The sequence below is a fragment of the Mytilus edulis genome, chromosome 1 (genome assembly GCF_963676685.1).
Source record: "Mytilus edulis chromosome 1, xbMytEdul2.2, whole genome shotgun sequence".
Taxonomy (NCBI): domain Eukaryota; kingdom Metazoa; phylum Mollusca; class Bivalvia; order Mytilida; family Mytilidae; genus Mytilus; species Mytilus edulis.
The window spans coordinates 102,295,696-102,314,527 of NC_092344.1; the positions used below are offsets into that span (position 1 = coordinate 102,295,696).

Below are 18,832 nucleotides of genomic sequence, written 5' to 3' on the forward strand. Positions count from 1 at the left end.
TACTGTTATTACACCTTTGGTGATAGATACACAAAATTTATTCATTTCTTTAGGCTTACGGAACCTGCTTTACCTATCTTTTTTTCAATAAAGCAGCTTGTCGTAAACTAGCTGTGCTCCTATTCTTTTCGATTTGTTCCTTTTATTATATGAGGTAGACTTCAGATAGTTTAGATAGGTGCTTCTCTGAGGAAAAATGAAATGAAGTGCTGTTTATGTTACGTCATGATATCTATGTGTAAATATCATTTTAAAAAGTAAAATTACAAAAATAATGAACTCCGAGGAAAATTCAAAGAGGAAAGTCCAATATCAAATGGCAAAATCAAAAGCTCAAACACATTAAACTTTCATATTCCTGACTTGGTACAGGCCTTTTTTGTAGTGGGGAAAATGGATTAAACCTGGTTTTATAGTTAGCTAAACCACTCACTTGTATGAAAGTCGAATAAAATTCTATTATATTGACAACGATGTGTGAACAATCAAACAAACACACAGAAAAGGTAAAAATGGCAGTAATAGGGGCACAGCAGTCAACATTGTGTTATCGTTTTAATCACTCTATAGACAAACAAATATATTAACCATGATGATGATGGCAAAATAACACAATGACATGATGTATAAGTACAGAGCCACGTCATATGTAAGAAGTAAACACAAAAATGAATATTAACACAAATGAAAGACAAGAATACAGAAATTATAAAAGAACATTTATAACACAATTACGGGATGTATAAGTTCAGAGCCACGTCATATGATACAAAGAATCACAAAAAGACATATAGATAAATATATAAGCAAATATGAAAGACAGGAATACAAAATTTATCACAGAACAATAACACAATAACGAGATGTATAAGTACAGAGCTATGTCAAATGGAAACCAAAAGCAGACTAAACATTAAAATATTCATAAAGCCAAATAAAAGAATATTATAGCACGTTATTAAGATGATAAACAACGTTAGTACCCAGATTCTATACTTCAAGAACCATCATGTATTATTTGTGAAGTTGATACCAATTATCTATCAACAAGGTCTAGGTACCTTCCGGTGAATTTTGTTCGTCAACTTTGTGCTCAGACATTGGTGATATTTTAAAAGTCTGAATGGTTGCCGCATGCTCTTGAATACCGAATAAATTGGGAAATGTATATCCTTCATGCAGGTGAAGTTGGTATATTGCTACTGAGGTGGAAGAAATTGATAATTTCAAAATTAAAATCGTCTCGTTTGTCATTGATACTGGTACTGAAAATAACAATGTATGTAAAATTCGAGGTATAGGCCTAAACATGAGGCGGAGGAGGCCGTGGTTGAGTTTCGTTAATTTCTAGTTCTGGTAGGATGTATTAATGGAACTGAATCAGAACAGATTGGATTGTCAAAAGAAAGAACATCATCAATATATCTGAATGTGAAATTAAATAACCTGGCTTCTTTGATCTTCTTGTTTTTGACAAGTGTCTGAAGGAACTCCGATTCATAAGATAAGAAGGGGTCGACAAGGAAAGGCGCACAGTTTGTTTCCATAGGAATATAATCCATCATTAAATAGTGCATTCGTTCATTTAGGACGTTAAAAATCTTACAGAATTGGGTTAGGGCAACGAGGTCGTTGAAACAAATTAGAATAAAAAGACTGAATTGGTTTTTGAATTCACATTTTCATCAAAGACCCATAAGATTGCTTTATATAAACACCAGTACTGCATATATGACAAAAATGTTGTTGTCCCTGCAATTAAAGCCCTAAAACGACATCGTTTTTGTGTGTAAATCACATTAAATAAACAGCTTGATAAAAGTAATAAGTATTGACAATTCACTTGGAAACTCAACATATACACCCACGGCGCTCACCAAGTAGCACATCTGAAATAATAACTGGTCTGCTCTATGTTCCTTTGGAATTTCAACAAAAGACAAAGACTTGATCTTCCTTCCACTGTACTGAATACCTAAGTTACAATAGTTTCCTACCTGATGGGTATTCCATGTGCTCCACGAAACTTTTCTTTTTATTAACATATAATTGTATCAGCAATCAAAGCTGACCTAAAAAGATTTTGTGAAACAACCTACTCTGAGGTAGGCAGTCAGTCAGATACAGATACATTAAAATCTAGAGGCTCACCTTGGTCTATGTGCATATTGAACAATGGACACAGATAAATTCATGACAAAATTGTGTGTTGGTCATCATGATGTGTTTGTAGATCTTACTTTACTGGACATTCTTCTTGCTACAATTATCTCTATCTATAATGAACTTGGCCCGGTAATTACAGTGGAAAATATATTCTAATAATTTACAAAAATTTATGAAAATTGTTAAAAAATTACTATAAACTCCTTAAGGGGTAAACTGACAATTTTGGTCATGTTGGCTTATTTGTAGATCTTACTTTGCTGAACATTATTGCTGTTTACAGTTTATCTCTATCTATTATAATATTCAAGATAATAACCTAAAACTACAAAATTTCCTTAAAACTACTAATTCTGGTTGTCTGTTTTGTCTGAAAATTTCAGGGCAGATAGATCTTGACCTAATAAATTAGTTTACCCCCATGTCAGATTTGCTCTAAATGCTTTGGTTTTAGAGTTATAAGCCAAAATCTACATTTTACCCCTATGTTCTATTTTTAGCCATGGCGGCCATCTTGGTTGGTTGGCCGGGTCAAGCCACACATTTTTTAAATAAGATACCCCAATGATGATTGTGGCCAAGTTTGGATTAATTTGGCCCAGTAGTTTCAGAGGAGAAGATTTTTTAAAAGAATACTAAAATTTTAGAAAAATGGTTAAAAAATGACTATAAAGGGCAATAACTCCTTCATGGGTTAACTGACAATTTCGGTCATCTTGACTTATTTGTAAATCTTACTTTGCTGAACATTATTGCTGTTTGCAGTTTATCACTATCTATTATAATATTCAAGATAATAACCAAAAACTGCAAAATTTCCTTAAAACTACTAATTCTGGTTGTCTGTTTTGTCTGAAAATTTCAGGGCAGATATATCTTGACCTAATAGATTGTTTTACCCCATGTCAGATTTGCTCTAAATGCTTTGGTTTTAGAGTTATAAGCCAAAATCTACATTTTACCCCTATGTTCTATTTTTAGCCATGGCAGCCATCTTGGTTGGTTGGCAGGGTCACGCCACACATTTTTAAAACTAGATACCCCAATGATGATTGTGGCCAAGTTTGGATTAATTTGCCCCAGTAGTTTTAGAGGAGAAGATTTTTGTAAAAGATTACTAAGATTTACGAAAAATGGTTAAAAAATGACTATAAAGGGCAATAACTCCTAAAGGGGTCAACTGACCATTTCGGTCATGTTGACTTATTTGTAAATCTTACTCTGCTGAACATTATAGCTGTTTACAGTTTATCTCTATCTATAATAATATTCAAGATAATAACCAAAAACAGTAAAATTTCCTTAAAATTACCAATTTAGGGGCAGCAACCCAACAACGGGTTGTCCGATTCATCTGAAAATTTCAGGGCAGATAGATCTTGCCCCAAAAAAACAATTTTACCCCATGTCAGATTTGCTCTAAATGCTTTAGTTTTTGAGTTATAAGCCAAAAACTGCATTTTACCCCTATGTTCTATTTTTAGCCATGGCGGCCATCTTGGTTGGTTTGGCGGGTCACCGGACACAATTTTTAAACTAGATACCCCAAAGATGATTGTGGCCAAGTTTGGATAAATTTGGCCAAGTGGTTTCAGAGGAGAAGATTTTTGTAAAAGTTAACGACGACGGACGACGACGGACACCGGACGCCAAGTGATGAGAAAAGCTCACTTGGCCCTTTGGGCCAGGTGAGCTAAAAATCGGACGATAGTACACACAATTTAAATATGTTTCCTCTTGCAAAAGTATTAATACATTTGACTTTTCTATCCTTTACACAAGTATTCCCAATTTCGACTAAAAGAAAATTGAATAAATTGTCCTGCTTTGTTTAAAATAAAAGAATGGTCAACGAAAATTTAATTAAGTATCCTGTTTTATGGAGGAAAGAAAATCGATGTTTGATTTCTAAATTGACTATATATTTGCAACGTTTTGAGGACGTGTTTTTTTCACCAGACAATCAGCATGTCAATGGGAACCAATTGTGCTCCTTTTCTTGTCACTTTGTTCTTTTATTCATATGAGACCGACTTCATACAGGAGCTAAGTAGGAATAATGAAAAAATGATAGCCTTATCCTTTAACTTCTAAAGAGAAACAAGATATGACATTGTAATAAATTCACCAGAAAGCCAATACTTCAAATAATCCAATGGATTTTTTTAAGAGAAATTCGGAATGACGTTATTAGTTTAGTTAGAAAGGCAAATGATGACTATATGTGCAAACTGACATCACAACTTATTGATAAAACATTCCGCTGTTAAATGGTGGCACATTAAATGCCTGTACCAAGTCAGGAATATGACAGTTGTTTTCCATTCGTTTGATGTGTTTGAACTTTTGATTTTGCCATTTGATTGGGGACTTTCCTTTTAGAATTTTCCTTTCAGTTCAGTATTTTTGTGATTTTACTTTTTGCCAAGTTAGTGTCAATTTTACAAAGAACATGAAGTTTATCCCATTTTTAGAAAAGAGATGCAAAAGATACAAAACTAGAGGCTCTAAAGAGCCTGTGTCGCTCACCTTGGTCTATGTGAATATTAAACAAAGGAAGCAGATGGATTCATGACAAAATTGTGTTTTGGTGATGGTGATGTGTTTGTACATCTTACTTAACTAAACAGTCTTGCTGCTTACAATTATCTCTATCTAAAATGAACTTGGCCCACTAGTTTCAGTGGAAAATATAAATAAAAATTTACAAATTTTATGAAAATTGTTAAAAATTGACTACAAAGGACAATAACTCCTTATTTGTAAATCTTACTTTCCTGAACATTATTGCTGTTTACAGTTTATCTCTATCTATAATAATATTCAAGATAACCAAAAACAGCAAAATTTCCTTAAAATTACCGATTCAGGGGCAGCAACCCAATAACGGGTTGTCTGATTCATATGAAAATTTCAGGGCAGATAAATCTTGACCTGATAACCAATTTTACCCATGTCAGATTTGCTCTAAATGCTTTGGTTTTTAAGTTACAAGCCAAAAACTGTATTTTACCCCTATGTTCTATTTTTAGCCATGGCGGCCTTCTTGGTTGATTGGCCGGGTCACCAGACGCATTTTTTAAACTAGATACCCCAATGATGATTGTGGCCAAGTTTGGTTTAATTTGGCCCAGTAGTTTTAGAGAAGATTTTTGTAAATGATAACCAAGATTTACGAAAAATGGTTGAAAATTGACTATAAAGGGCAATAACTCCTAAAGGGGTCAACTGACCATTTCGATCATGTTGACTTATTTGTAAATCTTACTTTGTTGAACATTTTTGCTGTTTACAGTTTATCTCTATCTATAATAATATTCAAGATAATAACCAAAAACAGCAAAATTTCCTTAAAATTACCAATTCAGGGGCAGCAACCCAACAACGGGTTGTCTAATTCATCTGAAAATTTCAGGGCAGATAGATCTTGACTTGATAAACAATTTTACCCCTGTCGGATTTGCTCTAAATGCTTTGGTTTTTGAGTTAAAAGCCAAAAACTGCATTTTACCCCTATGTTCTATTTTTAGCCGTGGTAGCCATCTTGATTTGATGGTCAGGTCACCGGACACATTTTTTAAACTAGATATCCCAAATATGATTGTGGCCAAGTTTGGATTAATTTGGCCCAGTAGTTTCAGAGGAGAAGATTTTTGTAATGATAACCAAGATTTACGAAAAATGGTTGAAAATTGACTATAAAGGGCAATAACTCCTAAAGGGGTCAAATGACCATTTCGGTCATTATACTTATTTCTAAATCTTACGTTGCTGAACATTTTTGCTGTTTACAGTTTATCTCTATCTGTAATAATATTCAAGATAATAACCAAAAACAGCAAAATTTCCTTAAAATTACCAATTCAGGGGCAGCAACCCAACAAAGGGTTGTCCGATTCATCTGAAAATTTCAGGGCAGATAGATCTTGACCTGATAAACAATTTTACCCCCATGTCAGATTTGCTCTAAATGCTTTAGTTTTTGAGTTATAGGCCAAAAACTGCATTTTACCCCTATGTTCTATTTTTAGCCATGGCGGCCATCTTGGTTGGTTGGCCGGGATACCGGACACATTTTTAAAACTAGATACCCCAATGATGATTGTGGCCAAGTTTGGTTTAATTTGGCCCAGTAGTTTCAGAGGAGAAGATTTTTGTAAAAGTTAACGACGACGGACGACGATGATCGGTTGGTCACATTCTGGGAAAACTTTAGTACTAGAATAATTTAGATGCATGCATATTGTTAATTTCCATTTAAAAATCATGTTACAATTCACAATCTAATAACATGGTGACTACCTCAAGGAAAGCTGACCAGTATATAGCTTAGATAAATTTATATGCTCTATAAAGGCCATTTGTTCTTAATATGTTTTATACATTTAGTTTCCAAACTTGGCTAATGCATTCTTGATTAAGGATATTTCAGCAACACCTGTGGTTAGTATTACTTAGACAGCATCTTAGGTTTATATTATACGGATTATAGACACTAAATGCAGCTGATGACCAAGTATCATTGACTAACTTGTTTATTAAAACATTATGATAATGAGACAACATGCAAATGCATTATTTAAATAATGCAATTGGGAAAGTAATTGCAATTGGGAAAGTAATTGCAATTGGGAAAATAGTGCCCTCTGTGACTGATAGTCCACTAACAAGTGTAATGAACAGTCCACTAACAAGTGTAATGAACCAGTGGTTATACAAAAATTAAAAGTATAATATTGGTGTATGCAATAATTCTATGCCTGAGAGCTTACATAGGCTATGCCTGTTGCCCAATCCAATTCAATTTATTTGAATAAAATATTGTTTAAGCTAATTCTATACATTGAATGAATAAAGGTAACATATGTACACACTATTTGTAGTAAAGCTTTATATTTCAGATGGTAGATAGCTGGTAAACCGCTTATAGTAGCAGAGTAATTTACTAAGCCTCAAAAACTGAACATTGGACAACTAAATTATATAATGAGGCACATCATCTATATAAATGTAAAAGTGGGGTCTTCCCAATATAAATTTATCAAGCTAGGTTTGGTAAAGGTTGAAATATCTTATAATAGGTTTACAGATGTTTCCTTGTACCAAATGACCTTGAAATAAATTTATAGGTCTGTTTCACTTAATGAGACATTATCCTCTTAAAACTGATCAAGATCTGATTTACAGTTCTAAAGATACCATCAGGAAACTTGCCCTTAATCTTTGATCTACTGACCAAATAATCAATGGGCAACTACTTCTTTCTAAGGACATTTTTGAACTTGCATTTCAGAAAAGTGCCCTTTTGCCTGGTGATCTCCAATTAAATCTAATATGGATCTTCTTCAACTATATGGCATATCAAACAAAAATTGGTAAGGAAATGGTTAATAGCTATTTTTTGTCCAGAAACTGAACTGTTTAAATATCAATGGCTGGACAGAATTCCACAATTCATGGTAGGAAAGTATAAGTCCTGCAAACTGAATTGTTTACATACCATATGTGGACAGCATTCAACAAATGTTAAGCAGGGTTAAACAATGTGTCAACTCTTCAAAATGTAATAATAAAATAGTGAGAGCTTTAGCTACAACGTAGCTATAAAACCAGGTTTAATCCACCATTTTCCACAGAAGAAAATGCCTGAACCAAGTCAGGAAAATGACAGTTGTTATCCATTCTTTTGATGCGTTTGAGCTTTTGATTTTGCCATTTGATTAGGAACTTCCTTTTTTGAAATTTACTCGGAGTTTGGTATTTTTGTTATTTTACTCATACCATATACACAATTCAATAGCTTTCACCAAAGAGTAATCTAATAAATGGATGATTGTCTATCAAAACCACATTGATTATAATGGTGTATAAAAATGACTTATTTCATAATATTCTTTTGTAAAAATTGTAACAAATATAGTTGATACTGTCAATGACATTGTTGTTACATAAAAAAGTATGAAATATTTCAATACATATATCTATTTCATCTTAACTACATGTGGTGCTAACATTTCAGGGTCTATTAATGATTTCTCCAAAGGCGTTTCAAAGTTATATTCATGAGTTTGTTGTCGACGTGGTAATCCACGTTTACTCCTTTGAGGTATCGGTAATTCTGAATGATGTGCTGGGAGGGGTTCTGTAAAAAAGTATGGATGTAATAAAGCGTCTTTTGCAGATATGCGTTGTTTTGATGGATACACTAAAACTTTTTTCAGTAGATCTAAAGCCTCAGGTGAAGCATCAGGTACTATTTCCTCAAATGGTATGGGTTTGTTTTCTGGGAATGTTATTTTGTTGTAATCTGGCAACTCTGATATTCCCTGAAATTAACAAAAATTTAAGTGTACAATAAATTACATTTTATTGTCAAAATGTGTTTCCTTTTCCTATTTTAATTATTGTTTGGGCATAAAAAACAACCTTTGATAAATGCCCTTTTCCTTCTTAACTTAAATTTTAAGGGCACATGCAATCAGAACAAAAACAGCATAATATTATTCATTAACTACATATTGTTATGTTCAATTTTATTATGTGATTTTTTAGGCACTCTTATTGTAATATTTAAACATTTTAGATTATAAGATATAACCTATTCTCTTATGTTATTGCCTGTTATCTATTTCTGCATGAAGAGATATTTCTTGCACCACATCTAACAGGGTGTAAATGAATAGGTTGAAGAAAAAAAGCATTAATTGGGTTGACCCATTATTCAATGCAAAAGGAAATTGTGACCATTATTTGCCTTTTCTGATGTCAATAAGGACTTTAAAAGGTCTACTTTTCATTCTGTGTCAGCACGAAACATGTCTATCATACACAATTATAAGGCAGGTATCTTTGATGAGTTTTTTTTATATTTACCCTAATGCATTTCTTTGGTAAGATTATTGCCTCATTAATATCAACCCAAATATTATTAATCACATATATGAAAGTAACAAACAACACATATGTTACAGTAATACAGTGTACTACTTACAGGCCATATCTTTTCATTGGGTGTTCCTAGAACTCTTAGTACACAACATAACTGTTCAATATCATTCTCTCCCTGAAAAAGAAATATTGATGCCAATGGATTCACATACCAATGATCATTGTAATTTAAATTTGAATAAACCTTTAGCTTACAAAAAAGGATTTTTTTTTATTTACAGTTTTCATGACACTGTAAATACAGAATTTTTGTATATAGCAATTTTTTTTAAAATAAAAATACAAACACTAACCCATGAATAAATATGAACAAACAGGTGATTTTTTTTTTATAATGCTAAGTTCTGATTAATGCCACAGAAACTTACAACATTCTGACATAAACAAGGCTGATGTTTCATTTAAAATTATAATAAACAAACAAATTGCATAACTGCCAAAAAGGAACTAAATACCTTAATCATGTTACCATGTTCAAGTGACATCTACAAGACTGACATGAGAAGCACACACCTACCAAATACAGCTGATTTCCATCATGTATAAATCATATCTTGATGGCTAAAATTATATGTTACAACAAACAACACCTTTTTCTCAAATTCAATGACTTTACACTGTAATACAAGTAAAACAAAATATAACAGTGCCTTCTCAACAATAGAATACTTACAGGGAACAATGGAGAGGTGTTGAGTAGCTCACCAAATATACAACCAACGGCCCTATAAAGTTAAAAATTATTGTATTAACTTGATGTACATACTTTAATATTAAGGATTATGTCCCCTTTGTTTAAATGCTGTTTAAAAAATTGATTTGTATTGTGAAATATTATTGACTGGTTGGTACATATTTAGAAACTTTGACAGCAAAAAGTTATTTGATATAATAAATACAAATGTTTGTTAAGCATTTATTACCGTAAATTCATAAATTATTGTGTATTTATTATTGCAATTGTTGGACAATCTACACACTAACACCAGTTTAATTATTGCCATTTCAAAACATACTGCATACAAATAAAACTATTAAAATTTTAAATCTTGTTGCAATTTTTAACATAGTACAAACATCACCAAATTTTCTGAATCTACAGTACTTGTACATTGTATGTATTCATGCATAAAAAAATATAAAAATCAACACGTCTATCAGACTATCAATTCAGTTGAAAACTCCTTCTTTTAAGCAATTTTATGCTACAAATGAAATTTGTTGAAATTCATTAGAAGTGCAATGTATGTGTATATATAAATTTATCCTAAAAAATAATTTCATGAAAAAAATAAATTTAAATCAAGTTTATTAGTACATATAACTTACCACAAATCTACTCCTTCATCATATTTTCTAGCTCCATATAGCAACTCTGGGGCTCTGTACCATCTACAAAGGAGGTTTGATGTTTACACAAATAAGTATCGTTACAAAACCAATTACATTTTAATGAACAAATGAGTGATAATTCATCAAATTAAGCCTTTGACCAGCCAAGCAGTTAATAATTGAAATTGGGTTAGGAATTTCTTATTTATGAAATATTTGGTATTTTTCATATTTGTTCTGTGTCACAAAATTGAAGGGGTCATGGAATTACTGGAAATGTTAAAAAAAAATCAAATATTGAAATGAGTTAATTACGTCTCTCAGAAATGTAAAAAATATGGAAAGTTGCATTGTAAGCACTCTCACACATTTCTTGTCAGACTTATATGACATTTTTATCAAAGGTTTAAATCAGATAGGTCTTTAAAGATTTGATAGAAATATTTTTATAGGAGTTACGCCCTTGGAAATACTTTTTTTTTATGGTAAATTGTATTGTAAGTAATCTCATTTATATATATTTCAAGTAGGATGTTTATAAAAAAGTCCAAAAGAACCAAAAAAAATGGAGTTATTTCCCTTGGACAGATAAATTTATACACAGGCGAAGGACATTTGGAGGTTAATTTTTTTCATTTTTTTTCTCACATTTTTAACACCGTTAAAAAATTACTGTTTATTAAATATCTGGTGTCATTCTTTGACCTTTTCAAATGACAGTTTTAAATTCCAATAATGAAAATTGCTAGACACCATGTTTATAATATTAACCTTGTAGCTACTTGGTGGCTATACTGTCTATTTCCTTCATTCTGAAACACTCTGGCAAGACCAAAGTCTGCAATCTTAAGATGACCTGTTGAACTAATCAACAAATTTGCTGGTTTCAAGTCCTGAAATTTAGATTAAAGTGATTTATATGCATAATTTTACTATTATCTCTTATAGTGTCTTTTGGTCAATTAATCTCTAAACTCTGTGATTTGTATCTGAGAAATATTGAAATGTATCATGATATATGAGACACTCACTTATAAATAAACTGACCAGCTTAGTCGACATTTCAGTGTGCTGTAATTAAGAATGAAGATGTTAATCAAGACATTTCTATATAAATTTTACCTAATCTGTAACACCATCAACAACACCAAATGTAAAATCCAGTATTATGACATACTCGAAAGCAAAATCAGTATCAAACATCCAAATGTTACAACTAAATACACATTGTGTAAGTCAAGTAACAGTTTAGCTTACATGTTGAACATAATAATAAGATTAATAAGATTCTTTTAGTCTTTTAAGATATTGATATTTTTTTTTTTAAATTTCATTTTATATCAACTGGAAATATTGTGATGATTGGAAGAACCTAACTAGACTTTTATAAAGGCTGTACGGTGACCTATAGTTGTTAATGTCTGTGTCATTTTGGTCTTTTGTGGATAGTTGTCTCATTGGCAATCATACCACATCTTCTTTTTTATATTTTCATTATTTTATTTATTTAATATGAAATACTTACCCTGTGCATTATATTGTTTTCATGGCAGAAAGCCACTCCTTTTAAAAGCATCAACATGTATGACTTGACCTGTGCCTCTGTGATTGGCCTTTCTGAGTTCCTTACAACTTCTGATAAATCTGACAGCATATATTCAAAGACTAAAACCAAACTACTGCCGTGAGGAAAAACTTCACGCAACTTAACCACCTGCAAAATAATGTTATTTAAGAAATTATATTTCAAATGTATTGTATGCAGATCATAGATCAACAAGTTTACTTTCTTATCTTTAAAGCCACTCATAAAGAGGTAACAATCAGAGCTACCTACATTTTATCTCCCTTTGAAAGTTGTCAAAGTAGATACCAGTACTTGTGAAAAAATATAAAAATTTCAGAGTATAATTCAGAAATATTCAGTTTTAAATTAAAACATTTGTAGTAACATACAAATGTTGGCTACAAAGCCATCCTCTATAAACTATTTGAAACATGTTTTTGAAGATGTTTATTTCCAGGCCTAGTACTATAGCTGACTATGCAGTATGGGCTTTGCTCATTGTTGAAGGCTGTACAGTGGCATATAGTTGTTAATTTTTGTGACATTTGGTCTCATGTGGAGAGTTGTCTCATTGGCAAGCATAATACATCTTATTTTTATAAGTAAGTTAATAATTAAATATATACAGCAAAACCTATATCTTACAAGTTATAAAACTCTATATAGTTTGTTTAAAATTTTCTCAAGTATCTTACTTACATATGGATTATCCTCTATTTCTTGTAAAGCTTTAATTTCCCTAAAAGATTTAAACATATTCAGTCAATGAATCAGAAAAAATAGAAATCATAAAATACAAAGCATCAAGTATCAAAGAAACACAAATGTATTGTTTATTTTATTATTTTTTTTGAAATACTGAAATTCAAAGTTCTCCTATCAAAAAGATTACTGAAGAACTTTTAGTGGGAAATCAAAACTAATCGAGGGTTAGAAAATGAAAAGAGTTTAGGTGTTTATGTTAAAAACAGTATTCTTTCTACCAAAATATTATATAAAGCGTGTAAAATTGCTATAATAAATTTTAAGCAACTTCAGCTTTGATTGTTTAATTGCAAATCCATCATGAATTTCTGTTGGATTTACTGCTAAAGATTCTCAATACAAAGAGGGTATCAAATTATTTCAGTTAGTCCAATATTATTGTTATCATGCCTATCATATGAAAAATCAAGACATAAAAATATAATTTTCTGCATTTCTCTCAATATTTTTGAAAGTTTATATACAGTAACAAAACAATATTTATTTTATATTCTGTTCTAAAATGAAAAACACACAAGTACCTCAGTGCTGTATTTGGAATGCCATCTTCAAGTTTTCTGAGTGGAACTTTTTTCAAGGCAACAACTTCACCACTCTATAAAATGTACATGTTTATCAGATATAACAATACGAAATATGTATCACCCAAATTCAATAAACCATTACTCAAATTACAATGAATAAATGTATACAAAAACATATTTTTTCACAAAAATATTTCCATGCTTGCCATTCTAGTTTTATATTATTGTCCATCAGTGTAACAATAGATGACCTGTCAAAAAAAACTAAAGACATCTTACAGAGTTGTCTAGTCAAAGCAGCTTAGTTATTTTTATTTTTTTTAGATGGAGTTTTGGTCTCATGACTGGAGAATTTCAATCAACATGTTATCAATGGGTTTTTTTCTGTGTTCATTTTGATAGTGAAACTAAATATTTCCCATTTTTTGTATGTTAAGATCATTAACATAAATTTATTCTATTAGTACGATAGATGAAGAACTTTTGTATTTACCATATTAAAAATTATGATTTCATAGATTTGAACACCTTGTGGATTTAAAAAAAGATGGAAGAAAAAATGAGCTTTCAAACATCCATCCCCTATACATACAGTTTAATTGGTGAACAAAATAGTTCATTACCATGTCCATTAATTTTGTAATTCGTTGGTGGTAAAAACTGCAAGGTTCTAGTGTATACAAGTTTAATATCAACTTTTCTCAGAGTAATAAGTCAAATAATAGCACCCCAGAAAGTTTTAGCATAACTGAGTTGTTATTGCATTTAATTTTGATGGTGAAAATAAACATCTTATAAATTATTTAGAATTTTTAGAAGTGTATCTTTTCAATACATACTTTTTGGTTTGTCCTTAAAAAGTTAAAAATTATTAAAGGAACAGTCTTATCATTATTATATAACTTAACATGTAGTTTTTTTTTATCCATATTTTCATGTAAAAACATTATTTAATGGAGCAGAATTTAAAAAACATTGTTAATGAAAAAACAAAGAGAGTATTAAACCTGAAACTTATACTACTAAATGTGTTTGAAATACACACAAAGGACAGAAGACTTGAGAAAATAAAAGATTTTAATTCCCCCAGGAAAAATTGCATGTATGTGTAACCGGAGAGCATGTATCTACTCTACAAATTCATATCGTCACCACCGAGATTCAACCCCGGTTGCCTGCGTGACAGTCAGTGCGTTAACCCACTGAGCCAAAGAATCGATTCCCTAGTTCAGTTGATTAAGACTGGCTTTATATGTTCTACCTGTACTAAGGAGGGGAAGCAATCCCGCTACACTATTCCCCCACCACGAGAGTCATAGTCATATATAAACAACACAAACCCTAGCTATACTCCAGTTAACCATCGTGGATTGTTTAGTTGGGCGCCAAATGTACGGAGATCATGTATCTACTCTACAAATTCATATCGTCACCACCAAGATTCGAATCCTGGTCGCCTGGGTGACAGTGAGTGCATTAACCCACGGAGCCAAAGAATCGATTCCCTAGCTCAGTTGATTAAGACTGGCCTTAAATGTTCTACCTCAGTAACCTGTACTAAGGAGGGGAAGCAACCACGCTACATATATAACATAAACCCATAAACAATCTAAACTACTACGAGCTGGTGCACCAGTACTCAACAAACACATAACAACATTAATAAATAACACCATAGAATCCAGTGAGTTTCCCCAACAGACTCAAAGAAGCTCAGGTTGTACCATTACATAAAAAGAATGATCCACTGGATAAAAAGAACTATAGACCTGTGAGCATTTTACCAACAATTTCAAAAGTCTATGAAATGGTTATGTCTGACCAGTTAACTGAATTTTTTGAGAACATATTTCATGCTTTTTTATGTGCATTCAGAAAAGGTCATGGATGTCAGACAACTTTGCTGAGACTCCTTGAGGATTGGAAAACAGCTTTGGATAATAATATGTATGTGGCAGCTATTCTTATGGATCTTTCGAAAGCTTTTGACTGTTTACCTCATGATATTCTTTTAAGCAAATTATCTGCCTACGGTCTTTCTTCTAAATCAGTGAAATTACTTCAAAATTATCTTACAGATCGTAGGCAACAAATCAAACTTCAGGGAGTACTCAGCAGTTGGGCTGACATCCAGAAAGGGGTACCCCAAGGCTCAATCCTGGGGCCCCTATTATTTAATATTTTTATAAACGACATATTTTATTTTATTGAACATGGTACCTTGTATAATTATGCAGATGACAATACTCTGTCTTATGCTGACAATGATTTTGATAATTTATTATGTACACTCGAAAGAGAAAGTGCTGTTTTAATTGACTGGTTCAGATTTAATTGTATGCAGGCAAATCCTGACAAATTCCAAGCCATTGCAGTTGGAAATAAAACATTTGCAAAAAAGCCTGTTTTTAATATACAGTCAGCAAAAATATCCTGTGATGAGATTGTCAAACTTTTGGGTATTGATATTGACTATCAACTTAATTTCAATCACCACATTAAAAATATTTGTCGTAAAGCATCCCAACAACTGAATGTTTTAAAGCGCATTGGCTGCTACCTTACTAAATTGAATAAACTGACAATTTTCCACACATTTATTTTATCTAATTTTAATTTTTGTCCTTTGGCATGGCATTTTTGCAACAAAAATAACACCACCAAATTGGAAAAAATTCAGGAAAGGGCTTAACGATTTATATATGAAGACTATGTTAGTTCATATGATGAACTACTTTTACGAGCAAAGGTTCCATCACTGAAAATAAGACGTATGCGTAACATGGCTATTGAGTGTTTTAAAATTTTATATAAATTGTCACAACCATGCTTACATGATTTAGTTGTTTTGAAAGACTGTAAATATAATTTTAGATATTCTAATATTGTAGATATACCTAGGGTCAGAACAACAACCTATGGTAAGAACTCTTTTAAATACACAGCTGCTGTTTTATGGAATGATCTACCTGATGATTTTAGAAAAATTGCTAATTTTAGTCAGTTCAAAAATATTTTAAAGTCATGGAATGGAAATGACTGTAAGTGCACAGTTTGTGCAGACTTTTAGTTTATATATTATGAAAATTTATTTACCATCTAGATCATATCCCATTTTTTTTTTTTTTTTTTTTTTTTATGCTAAGCATTTTTACCAGCTTTTATGCCTAGTTTACACTTATATGCTTTTAGCCTTAATACCTAGCTTATGCTTATATTCTGCTTTTAGTGCTTCATTTTTGTGCTGTGATATTTAATGCATGTGTACTATATTATAATGTATTATATTGTTATAAATGTTGTACTGTTAAATAATGTCTCATATGTCGGTTAAAAGCTCATTAGAGCTTATGTTTGTCTATGTTTTATATACCATGCCGACTCTAAATAAAGCTTATTTATTTATTTATTTATAACAAACCTCTATATGTTTGGCTTTAAGGACAATGCCATGAGCGCCTTCTCCTATCCTTCCCAATATTGTATACTGTTCCATTACCAATCTATAAAGATAACTAATATGTACCGAATGTTGAATGAACTTAAAACTAAAACCAAACTGTAATATGGTGCAGTCCGATGCAACTGCCCATCTAAGACTTATGACTTCTCTTAATTAAAAACTGATAAAACAAATAATCGGATAAAATCGTGAGAACAAATTCACAACATACTTTTATTTCATAAAATATTCTATATAAATACGGTTTTAACCTTAAAATTTTGTGTAATATGAATATAGAATAGAATAGAATAGAATATTTTTTATTACCAAATTAGGGCCCCAGGAGGGCATATGATACAGACAATATTATTATAAACAATAACATATGCAATACACACACAGTAAAAGATATGTAACAAGTGTTATAAAAATGATAAAATAAAATAATATAACACAGAAAATACACTCAACAAAATAGTAGCAATGTATTATTATTCAATGAATACTATGTGTATAAATATGTGTCCAAAATAAGGAAAACCCCTGTGGCAGTGGAATACAATTAAACCATTTTTTCTGTACAATTCTAACTGTTTGAATGATATTCAGTTTGGGTACAATATGCTTTTTATGTCGATTAATTTGTAAAAAATACTTTGTTGTTGTCAGGAAAGCATTTTTTTGGTCTAAATATGGTTTCTTTTGAAAAGAACGAAGACAAAGGGACATAACTAATATCTAAATTTGTTTAGTCCACGTTCGTCCCACACCATTTCGCCCCTTCGATGTTATCATAAAAAATATACACTTGGAACAAAGTTTTCTTCTTGTGATCAATACACCTATATTATAATTAGAAAACAGAATGGTGATATTGAAAAGAATTTTGTTAAAATGATATATAAATTGAATAAGTGATTAATTAAGTGGATAGATTACTATACTGCAGATCCAGATATACCAACCTAACATGTAGTCACTCAAGTTGTGCTACTCTCCTTGAGTAGTAATAAAACTGGAAATAAGAACTTCATATCCATAAAAAGTTTTTTAGTGTTCCGAATTTTTTTGGAACAATGATCAGTATTAGAACACTGAGGGCGGATCCAAAAGGGGGGGGGGGTCCGGGGTTTGAACCCCTTTTTTGGACGATCAATGCAGTTGAATGGGGACATTTGGCTGGAACACACACACCCCTTTATCCTGGGTTGGAACCTCCTTTTTAAAATGGCTGGATCCGCTTCTGATTAGATTGTTTCATGTCAAGTTCATCATGTGATAGAATCATGCGAAAAAAAACTGACTGTGTGCTTGTACCATCCATTTGTGTTAAGCAGTTCATAAAACAACATATACTCTAAATCTTTATCATTGTACAGAGCTACTGTGATAGAAAGAAATGCGATGAGAATTGTGAATCTGATACTGGAAATGTCAAACTGATAAAATAGGGTTTAAAACAAAATTTGAAAAATCTTTTACAACCGTAAATTTTGTCATCATTAATTTATTAAATACAGGCTTGCTTTTTCCAATTAAGAACCGGCAATACGAAGGCTCGTGCAGCCACACGATGGATTAAGTGTAAAGACGCCACAAACAGTCTGGGAAATATGTGACAATTGCATCAAATATGCATACATAATATCACGAAAATGTAAAACCACAAGTTATTATGCATACCAAGATCTTACTGCGGTGATAAATTGATCATAATTTATTCTTTAATAATGGGTTTATTCAGAGGTGCAACGAGTTTACACGGATAGTGTCTAAGTTGATAGGCTTTTAAACAACATTACTGTCAAAATTAGGATGTAATATCTGGTTAGAATTGAATCTTTGAATATATGAAAGAATACATTAAAAGTTCTAAGTAATATATGATAACGTACTCCCTATCTCTTTAACAAATGCTTTTTTCCCATTGAAGAATCTGATTTTATAACATCAGTTGTAGATCAGCACTATTGCATCTACCTACACCCAACTAAATTATAAAGATAATCGAAGATGTGGTACTACGCCAATGAGACAACTCTCCACAAGAGACCAATGACACAGGCGCTAACAACTAAGCTATTA

At 31.6% G+C, this 18,832-nt stretch overlaps 2 protein-coding genes across 5 annotated transcripts in view; one reads left to right on the plus strand and one right to left on the minus strand.

The window, feature by feature from the left end:
• LOC139516491 (uncharacterized) overlaps positions 1-18,832 on the plus strand; it is a 735,418-nt gene that overhangs the window by 46,805 nt on the left and 669,781 nt on the right. The gene's annotated exons all lie outside the window — the stretch shown is intronic.
• On the minus strand, positions 8,131-18,740 carry LOC139498495 (cyclin-dependent kinase 20-like). 4 transcript variants are annotated; one of them, XM_071286919.1, is made up of 10 exons: positions 18,643-18,740; positions 16,724-16,805; positions 13,300-13,373; positions 12,713-12,752; positions 11,972-12,160; positions 11,218-11,339; positions 10,444-10,506; positions 9,788-9,839; positions 9,158-9,229; positions 8,131-8,492 (listed from the first exon to the last, which is right to left on the minus strand). In XM_071286919.1, exons 2-10 carry the CDS (start codon positions 16,796-16,798, stop codon positions 8,148-8,150), a joined length of 1,032 nt encoding a protein of 343 aa, XP_071143020.1. In that variant the 5' UTR covers positions 16,799-16,805; positions 18,643-18,740; the 3' UTR covers positions 8,131-8,147. The 4 variants fall into 4 exon arrangements, with proteins under 4 accessions (XP_071143020.1, XP_071143004.1, XP_071143013.1 ...); XM_071286903.1 differs by lacking the exon at positions 18,643-18,740 and adding an exon at positions 17,403-17,474; XM_071286912.1 differs by lacking the exon at positions 18,643-18,740 and adding an exon at positions 17,403-17,433 and having other exon boundaries at positions 16,724-16,817.